Source organism: Trachymyrmex cornetzi, unplaced genomic scaffold (assembly GCF_001594075.2).
Source record: "Trachymyrmex cornetzi isolate Tcor2-1 unplaced genomic scaffold, Tcor1.1 scaffold229, whole genome shotgun sequence".
Classification (NCBI taxonomy): domain Eukaryota; kingdom Metazoa; phylum Arthropoda; class Insecta; order Hymenoptera; family Formicidae; genus Trachymyrmex; species Trachymyrmex cornetzi.
Genome location: NW_017296945.1, coordinates 120,185 through 130,307, shown reverse-complemented (window position 1 = coordinate 130,307; position 10,123 = coordinate 120,185). Strand labels below are relative to the sequence as shown.

Sequence of the window (10,123 nt, the reverse complement as noted above, 5' to 3'; positions counted from 1 at the left end):
TCTTACAACTACAACCACTTACAACTACGCTTACGCAATTGTAGATTGGGCTTAACTCATGATATTACTGCGGTAATTTAGTTAAAGTTTCAAGACCGAAAAATCATTTCGGCGCGCAATTTAAGGGACTACATATATAGGGTGTCTGGAATTTAAATGTCAAAACTTCGGGAGAGTGTAGGGGATCGATGAACTAAGAAAAAAAGTCTCGAAAAATGCTCGTTTTTACTTCGTTTTAGAGAAAATCGCAAAAAAGACAAAACGTAGTTGCTTCGTTCTTTGCGTAACCTGCGTATTCTAGTAATTTACTAGAATACGTTATTTTTTATTTACTAGAATTCGCCATTCTGAAAGCCGGCATTCACATTGGGCGTATTTCGCGGAAGATTAGAGAAATGCCGGAACTAATGCAACCAATTGCTGATTAGAATTTCTGTTGTATACTCTAAAGAAATGCTAAACGAATTTATGATTGGTTTTCGTAACTTACGCAACTCGAAAAGTACGCCTCATGGGGAACCGGCATCTTTTCATCACGTATATATGAGCGGATAATCGAATAAATTATTAAAATTGGAAAATTTTGTGAGACCACTCTTAAGCCGTAATCACACTAGCGATTGGCGATTGTAATTGTTTTCGGATCGCGCTTTGTTCATTCAACAAAACATTTTTGAAGATAATACAAAAGTTATTGTAATATTTAAAAATTGAAGTTAACAAACCTACTGGTTGTTTCAACAAATATTTTATTATACCTAATTCAATCGTTCGGTTGAAAATATACAATATTTTATCAGTTTTATTTAGTTGAAGGACATATCGAACAGTTGATGTTATACAATGATGTGATATTTAATTATTTCTTTAGAGAAAAATAATATTTACTTTCAACTAAACTATGTATAAATCAACCGAGTTTTTATTTAACCTGGAAATTGTAATAAATAATTAATATAGTTAATTTTGAATCGCATTTGGCTCATTCATCAAAAAGTTTTAGAAAATGAACATAACTTTTTTACTTTTGAAAATTAAAAATTATCGAAATCTGTTGTTTAATTTAATAAAAACTTTGTCATATCTAACTTCACCGTTTGTTTGAAAATACACAATATTTATCAATTCTCTCAACATTGTTTAGTCAATTCGATATTTCGAAATTAAACAAATATATTACGGAAAGTAACTAAATGCCACGCAAAATTAAATAAATTCTACAGGTAGGGTAAAAGCAGGGATTATGGAATAGCTTTTTTAAATTAACATTGCTCCGATATAAATGCATATGAAGACTTTAAATTTACACAGAACTCTTGAGGAATATGTTAGCAACAACATCCAATGAATGAAAGTCGCCAAAATTTAAATCCAACGTCAATATTAACAAAAAAGTCAAGAGAAAATGGGGGGGTTTAAAAACGGGATGTAATATGGAATACCGAAATTTTGACCATAGTAATAAATAACATAATAAATGAAGTGCAAATTTGTTTATTTATATAAACTGATCAAGAAAAATAGAGAAAACTGTTCAATTTTTATTGTACAATAACACAGAAAATATAATAGCATAATTACGAACATTATTACGCATGGAGAAATAAAAAATCGCAAATAAGCTCATAAATCGCAAGTAAACTGATATAGAATACATGCTGTAATCTAACCTAACCTAATCTGATCACGAATAAGTTGCTAGTATGCATGGAATCTATTCCATATTCTCAAGCCTCGATGCATTCCACATTACCTGCATTTCATCATATGACAAATAAAGTCTTTTCGTAGTAATAAACAAGTTTGTAATAGTAATTAATCTGCATAATACTGTTCATGCAACATTATTAAAAGTCTGTGCAACATAAGCATTAAAAAACTTACCTTCAGTTTGTGAGAATACTTTTTAGAAAAAGCTGCCGAATCTTCTGACGTAACGAAAACGAATAAATGTTAATTGTAGCAAAACGGTTGGTCGGACCGAGTTCATTGCTTGTTATGACATGTTTGGTAACAGTTGCAATAACTTTCAGCGATTGCCGCCAGATTGCAATGCTTTGTTTAAAAAATAAGCCACTATTCCATATTAGTATAGCCTATGCCATAATCCCTGATTTTACCCTACTTCTATCAATATAATTTAGTTGAGTCGATTTAGTCATTTCAACTTAGATGGTTGACATAAATAAACTATGTATTCGCAAGTGCAATTAAATAATGGTTAAATCAAACATTGGATAAACCAATTATAAACATTTTGTCCGTATAACCAATTTTTTTTTTCAATGCACATTTACAAGAGATCATCCGAAGACGAGAAGAAAGTACACAATTTTAAAGAGTAAATATATCCCCTCGTATCTTCACCACCCCCCCCCCCCCCCCCCCACACACACATACATTCACACATACTATTCGCAAAATTCGATCAACAACCTCCCCATGGTGCCCAAAGGGTAATATATGCTAATACTGGCGGTAATTGAATAAAATGCATAGGTAAAATTGATGCGTTGTATTTCTTCGAAAAAAAATCGTACAACGCTTAATTCTTTTTAATTTTTAAAAGAAAAGTCCATACTTTACCATGATCATCATGACATTTACGAAAATAATGTACTGCACCCCGTAGCGTAGAGTACGAAAAGATATGTAAATTTAAAAAAAAACACGTCCTTATTTTTAAGTGATGCCAGGGGGGGGGGGATAAGGATATATCCAAAATTCATTGAAAACTTCGTAAAATACAGACTTTACCTTTCAAAATGGAAATGGAAACTTTTAAATGAGACTATTTTTGGCGGAGTTCCGCTTATTTGAATTTATGTAAAATTTTGATATAAATTTACCGATGCGATAATTTTATTGACGAGTGTATGTATGGGTATATGTATATAGTATATTTTTTACGGATTGCTCGAATACTTAACGTGGTTCTTCGATGAAAATTTTCATAAGAATTTACGTGAAGGAATACTTAATTGATCCTTAGAATCCTCACAACAATTGTATACTTTGCCGTTTTCAGTATAATATTTATTATTTATTATTTATTTATTTTTCATTTACATCAACATTCAACAATATTTAAACCTAATTTATTTAAAATAATTTAATCACAATCCTAAATTAATTATTTTTTTTATATTTGTTATCTGTTTCAATTATTTAATATTTTATAAATCGAATATTACATGCAATAATTGTTTCGACTAAAAGAATAAATCGTTTTCACAGAACAATGTCCATTATATGATTCTCCTCTCTAAAGCAAGGAACATGTTATTCTCAATAAACAGATCTATTAATTTCTGATGAAAAAAAATCTTCCCCTTTCTTTATAAACATAGCCTTTGTTTCGGCATCCAATTGTTGAAAACTTTCTGTCCGTATTACATTCGTCATGTTTTTAAAATAGAAGTTGAAACAATATTTCATTAATTCCTAAAGAATAGATACTACACATATAAGTGAATTACAAAACACTTAATAGATAGATTTTCAGAGCTAATGTATTATGCGTTAAACAGTGATATTCGTGTGAAGTAAAAAATTCGCGTATAGAAATTTTAAAGAATAGAATATTTTGCTGGGATAGAAATAAGAATGGAAAAAAAATCCCTATTGGATTAATACATAAATCCCATTAGAAACTCTATAATTTTTTCTTTTGTCTCAGAAAAGAAAGAAATCCTCAATAAAAAACAAAAGAAAATTCTATCAAATACCTTTTTGTAATATTCCGCCATTTTGTTGATAAGGTTAAAGAGTTGTATGACGTTTGATATAGTAATTGTTTTTTTTATTGTTTCTATACAATCTATCTGGAGTTTTTTGAGGCAGACTTCATCTGCCAGTTCGAAAAGATCTGCAACGACGAGATATTTAATCGCAAATTATGGATGTAATATGCGGCACGTTTAATTCAAACTCACCTAACAGGTCCTCAAAAGGTGATAGATTGATCCCACCGGTATATAAATATTCTAAAAATTTTTTATAAACCACATACCTATAATAATGGGTTTCGATGATGCTGTCAAGAGGAATATGTTAAAACATTACAAAGAAATCAAACAAAAAAGATTTTTTTAAATATAATTTTCTTTGTAAAAATATACCTTTGACTATTTTCAACAAAATTAGTTTGGAGCATACTTCTAAAATATATAGAACGAATCTTCAAGATAGCTTTGTGAACATAAATTGATTGTTTCTCGACTATTATCGTGAGATCACTCGTTGACTTTAAAGACGGGAAACAAGAATTAACTATTAAAGTTGAACATGTGTATTATGTAATCATCAAATTTTTCCATTTATTACACAATGAAAAAATGTATGGTGCAATAAAAAGAAAAACATTTAATCCTCAGTACCCACAACAAGTTAGCGTAACCCTATCGATTTTCATAGTTCAAACGTTCTTTTCCGATCTTTTTTTCACTTATTGCAAAATATTTTTCGTGATATGACATTTTAGACTTTCGAACTGAAAAATTCTTTTTTTTAATGGATGGTAGATAGATTTTTTTGAGATGTAGGTATACTGAGGGTAAGATGACAAATCACGAAACAAGAGATATTATTGAAAAATTCGCTAAGACTTTATCAAGGAGACAAAATAGGACTATGACAATCAATATAATCAAATTCGGCTAGTAAGACTTTCAATTAATGGCTTGCTTGCGGGTTTTAACATGCCATTAGTTACAAGACTTTGAAATTTTTTGATATCTTTTAAGGATTCAAAACTAAATTGTAAAAATAAATCGTACTGTTATCCTTATGGTACGTCATCGAAAATACTGAATTTGATAACAAATAAATACATATAATAAAGACTAACTGGATCGTTGAATGCAGTTTCCAAATCGTTTAGGATGTCAAATTCTTCATTTATGAATTCACGAGTCACGGATATTGGCGATTGACCTATCACCGAGTTGGATATGTCAAACACGTTCGTATATTCAAATATGGCAGGTTTTTTAAATGTTATTTCAAAAATACAACCCCATGTATACACAAGTCCATCCTCGTTAGACTTGACAAAATTTTGGGAACCAATGACGGCGATGTCCGATACTTTTTTTACATTAGCTACATTTATCTGCCAATCGAAAAATTCTCTAGATTAGTTTATGCTTTCCTATTTTTGTTCGGTTCGTCATAATACAATTACAGAAACAGATCATTTACCATGATAGGAGACAAAATGTCATCACCGTTATTCAGATCCAATTGTTTATAACTGTTCAAACCCCAGCCATAGACTTTTCCTTTATCGGTTAGAGCGAGTGTGTGATTAATTCCACAGACTACCTTGACTAAACATTAAGATTAAATAGATTAGGTTATTCTACAATACTAGCAGCCATAAATTCTTCATGTATACATCTTTTCATTTTCAGGAATATGTTTTAAAGAAAATTACCAATTGTTTTGCCTGCAAATTCCGCCATTTCACGTGGCTCTTCGACTATGAAAGGAAATTCGTCTAAAATTTGAGAAGAAGTACTCAAACTCAATTCCCCGCACAAAATTGTGTATATCCCCCAACTGAACGTTCTGCAGTTATCCGTAACTACCACATAAAAATTAGTTCCGCAACTCATGCACGTAATCTTCTCATTGATATCGACTTGACGCATACTGTAATGTATTCCCTCTTTCGAAACGTTTGTGTAACATACCTAAATTAAATAAGCGTAATATATCTAAGTGAAGATTGTAGAGTTAATAATTATTATTACTAATGTATTCATTATGATATCGTCGTAACAGTTTACTTTGCCATCATCAGTCAAAGCGAGAAAATTATTTATGCTAGTTGCAGCTTTTACAATTCTTGTGTTGCTCCAATCAATCTTATGGGAAATATAACATATATATCGTGAGGGCTTTTCAAGATTTGCCATAATCTCATTTTCATCCTCATCGTCTGTAGATTTATCATCAAAATAGGATTCAGTTTCTGCATTCGTATCGTTCCATACATACATCTTTTTAAAAAATTAAGTGATTACCGATTTATTCAGTTAAATTCATTATTCAAGACTATATTTTTAAATTAAAATCGTCAAATATTTCACTTTTCCTTAATAATACGAAAAAATGTTTCGGGTGAAATTGGAACTGTTTCGGGAGACATATATTTTGATTATATATTTTTCTAGGTGACAACGCTAAAAAAACACGGTCACCTCTACTATTGTAAATGTAATAACATGATCCTTTTACATAATATGATCCCTCTAATTATTCTACGTATAAAACTTCTATGAACAGAATATAATACGTGGGATCATTTAGTATAATGAAAACAGAATTCCTTATTTCTAAAATTAACCATTTAACTTCATATTTTTTTAACCAATTATGTTTTTTTTCTACAAATTGATTTTTTTTATTGTTCATTTGTAAAAATATTCAGGTATGAGTTAGAGTAAAAAGTATTCGTACAAGAAAATTTGTTTCTTTATTAAAAAAAGTCTTTGTAGAAAATAAACATTAATTAGCTCAATTTTATATAATGAATTCATTCTATTGTAACATGAACAAACGACCTTCGCATGTATTCCTGATTTTAGAAGGTAAATTTCTCGTCGGTACGAATACTTTTTGGTCATTCAGACAATATAATTTTTAATTTTCGCTTATTTTTCGGATGATATATATTGTATAATTAATATATTGTATAACACATCTTTTTGGTATATATAATTTTAAGAAACATACAGTCCATTTTGTTCCTTATGAATAAATGATTAATTATCCAACAAGAAATGATGGTTAATTAAACGTTGAATTGGCGTCAAATTAATGTTGAAATCATCGTATTTATATCAATTCGACATCGATTCGATGAGTCATTTCTCGTTGGATAATATTTACTTCTTAAAAATAAATTTTTTTTTTTTATATTTTCTCAGTCCGAATACTTTTTTACTCACTGTATGAATGCTTAATATGGCGACAAATGTTGCAAGTTGTTCCGTTCAGGGAACCTCGCAGTATAGAGGATATTTTCTGTGACTAACTTTTTTCTCCTTATGCTTTCTAAATGTCCCAATTACTAGCACAGTAACTTGTAGCGAAAGAGAATTAATAAATTATCGACGCGTCACAATAAATACATGAAATTAAATTTTTTTTTTAAATGTATGGACATTTAAGATTATAATTACATAATTTCTTTTTTTCTTAGGAATTCTTAATTTATTTGTTACATTTTATAAACGTTATTTTTGTACCATTTAATGACATATGTATTCAAAATTGTCCCAGTTTGTGACGCATATTGGTCCATATCATTGATAGGATCTAAACATACAACATCCCTAATATTGACACGTCATATAGATATAGAAACGTTCTTATTACTGACATCCAGTTAAATAATCTTATATTTAATTTGAATTATTTTTAATCGTATCTATAGATCGCCAATATTTACGATAACAACATATTGTACTCAATATGTTGTTAATTTGATTCAAACATGGGATTTAAACAATTTAACTAAGGAAAATATACTGCCGTCTTAGGTTAGGAACTGTACCGGCTATCACAAATTGGTACAAAATCATGAGTCTCCCTATTACTAATTTAAGCAAGATAATTCATAGCGTAGGGCTCATATTTGTATATTCTTTAAATTCTGAAAGAATATAACTTACGATATTGATATCGTTCCTTGATTTAATAATAATTGATATTTATACGTTACGTATTTTATTTAAAAATAGGAACGATTTTATTGTTTTATATCATATATTTGTTTGAAATGTCAGTAATAAAAACAAACAAAATTTGAGTACCTATTAATGACACGTGCATCAATTATCAAAATATGAACTTTTGTGATGTTTTCAGTTGTTATTCGCAATGTTTTTAATATCTATTTAACTTTGGGTGCTTACTTTCATTTACCTTTAATTTAATAATAGTTAGAATAATTCGACGAAAGGACCATCGATATAGTCGTTGCCTTACAAGATGTTAGCGAGCATCTGTTAGATTTGTCATCGTTGATAACATGCTTATAATTTTAATACATTAGCGTTTACAAAAGCGCTTAATTTTATTCAAAATTCGTTGTAATAGATGACATATACAATTTGGAATACTAAAACATTTCTTGGAATTAACATTGGTATATATTAATTGATTTATTGAGAAAAACGGTCACGATTGTCACTAATTGGGACATTTAATTTAGTTAAGTCTCCTTATTTTTACTTCATGAGACTAAGCCTTGGATTCTCTTAACATATGGAATAAATTATAAAATGGCTGGCTTTGATGTATCTGTTTAATATTCATATTTGTACATAGAACAATTATGAAATCATATCATATAAAAAAAATCCAAATTTTATTTAAAAATGTAAAGTTCTTTAAATCTTTATGGTGCTTTCATCTAAAAAAAATTAATGTAACCAAAATATACGTTCTTTTGGAATCTGCTGTATTACTTTCATATGAAACGTTTTTTGTTTAAAAAAAAACAATTGAAATATTTAAAATTTTCAATTTCTCTATCCTTTGTATGGGTTAGAATCAATGAATTTAGTTACAATATACTTATGTGTTAAAGTAAAATAATGTACTATAAACCCTTATATAAAATTCTAATACCAAAACTAGCCAATTAATCACATATTTTCAATATTAAAAGTGCTGTCAACAATACTTTTAACAATCAAAATGAATGATTAATTGCGACCAGTGTATTACTATTAAATGTCTATAAGGGAAAGTAACCCAAAAATTAATAGAGAGTGTCGATCATACATTTAGTAAACTTACAAAATTGTTGTCAATTCTATGAGCTTGTTCAATACTTTAAATGAAAAGAATTAATTTTTACTTTTTATAACTTTATATTGAAAAACATTATGCACTTATTACATGAACATGACGATAAAGAAGAATGGTATGACATACATATAAAGAATTAACGCATTAAACGTATTTGGCACATTAACGTATTATATAACGTTGTAAAAATATTAAATATATTCATTTATATGATTATTGCTTCTATAAAGGATGTATACATAGTTAGTGATACATGTCATAAGTTTTATTATTTTTTTCTAATGAGACACTTTTATAAAGGCAAAATTTAACTTATACAATAATTTGTTTCTTTTTTATTTCCATATATCTTATTTATTAAGAAATAAATATTGTAATATTCTTTTACACTCTGTATGTACTTTATACCCTGCTCTACAATGTAATTTCTAAATGTCAAAAAAATTCAACAAAGATTTATTCTAGTAAAATATAAAATGTCAATTTTTATTACGATATATAAATTGTTCATGTACCTCAACGTCTTGAGTAACCAAAAAAGTATAGCACCGTTCTGTAACATTGGGAACCAACAACCTTATTGTTTTATTGAACATAATATCCACTTTAGTAGGATGGTGTTCTGCATCTATATAGCCAGTACCATTCTTGAAGGCAGTGCACGATTGCATTGCAAGCCTTGGATAAAAATAATTACAATTGTTATTAAATACATTTTGCCTTAAAATGAATGATTAATTAGGAAAGTAATTAGTTTATCTCGTTTTGTGTGAAGAACAAAAAGTGATGGTAATCGGAATTTTGGTTTATTTGTAAAGTTACAGATTGAGCTAAAACTAATGTTAAAAGAACAATAGCTATTACGTACGGAAGTACGTAAGAACTGTATGAAATTAGCGAAAAAGTATTTAAAATTTTTTACTCTTTTAAAATTTTTCTGTGATTCGGTGTTTCTTCAAGCTTTGTTGCTCATGTTTTCTTGCATGCCATAAGATCTGATCGTATAATGATACACTTTTCGTCATTAATATTGAGTATTGACGATCGCGATCCTGTGTGCTGTTTTATAAAGACAAAAAGATGCTATCTCTTCTTGATATTATAAAATTTAAAAGTAGAAGAAAGAAAGATTTCTTAGGAAATCTTATACGCGTTACCTTTGCCAATACAGACGTAAAAAGTATAATAAATTCAAATTCAGACGTGATAATTATCACATTATATTTTTACTTCGCGAGAAACTTAATTGTCTATTACGTTGCTTTTATCGTCTACGAGTTATCCAGTTCTCGATGCC

The 10,123-nt window shown here is 28.7% G+C and overlaps 1 protein-coding gene across 1 annotated transcript; it reads right to left on the bottom strand.

The window, feature by feature from the left end:
• Positions 1-3,846: 3,846 nt before the first annotated feature.
• On the bottom strand, positions 3,847-6,005 carry LOC108760587 (protein pim1-like). The gene is made up of 7 exons (XM_018506632.1): positions 5,793-6,005; positions 5,438-5,696; positions 5,203-5,330; positions 4,850-5,113; positions 4,122-4,246; positions 4,013-4,036; positions 3,847-3,850 (listed from the first exon to the last, which is right to left on the bottom strand). Exons 1-7 carry the CDS (start codon positions 6,003-6,005, stop codon positions 3,847-3,849), a joined length of 1,017 nt encoding a protein of 338 aa, XP_018362134.1.
• Between the last annotated feature and the right edge of the window lie 4,118 nt (positions 6,006-10,123).

Coding starts and splice junctions, on each gene's coding strand:
- LOC108760587 (XM_018506632.1), bottom strand. CDS start 6,005: ATGTATGTATGGAACGATACGAATGCAGAAACTGAATCCTATTTTGAT. Junction 5,331..5,437: donor ATTTGCAGGCAAAACAATTG/GTAATTTTCTTT, acceptor CTTAATGTTTAG/TCAAGGTAGTCTGTGGAATT. Junction 5,114..5,202: donor ACATTTTGTCTCCTATCATG/GTAAATGATCTG, acceptor TTCGATTGGCAG/ATAAATGTAGCTAATGTAAA.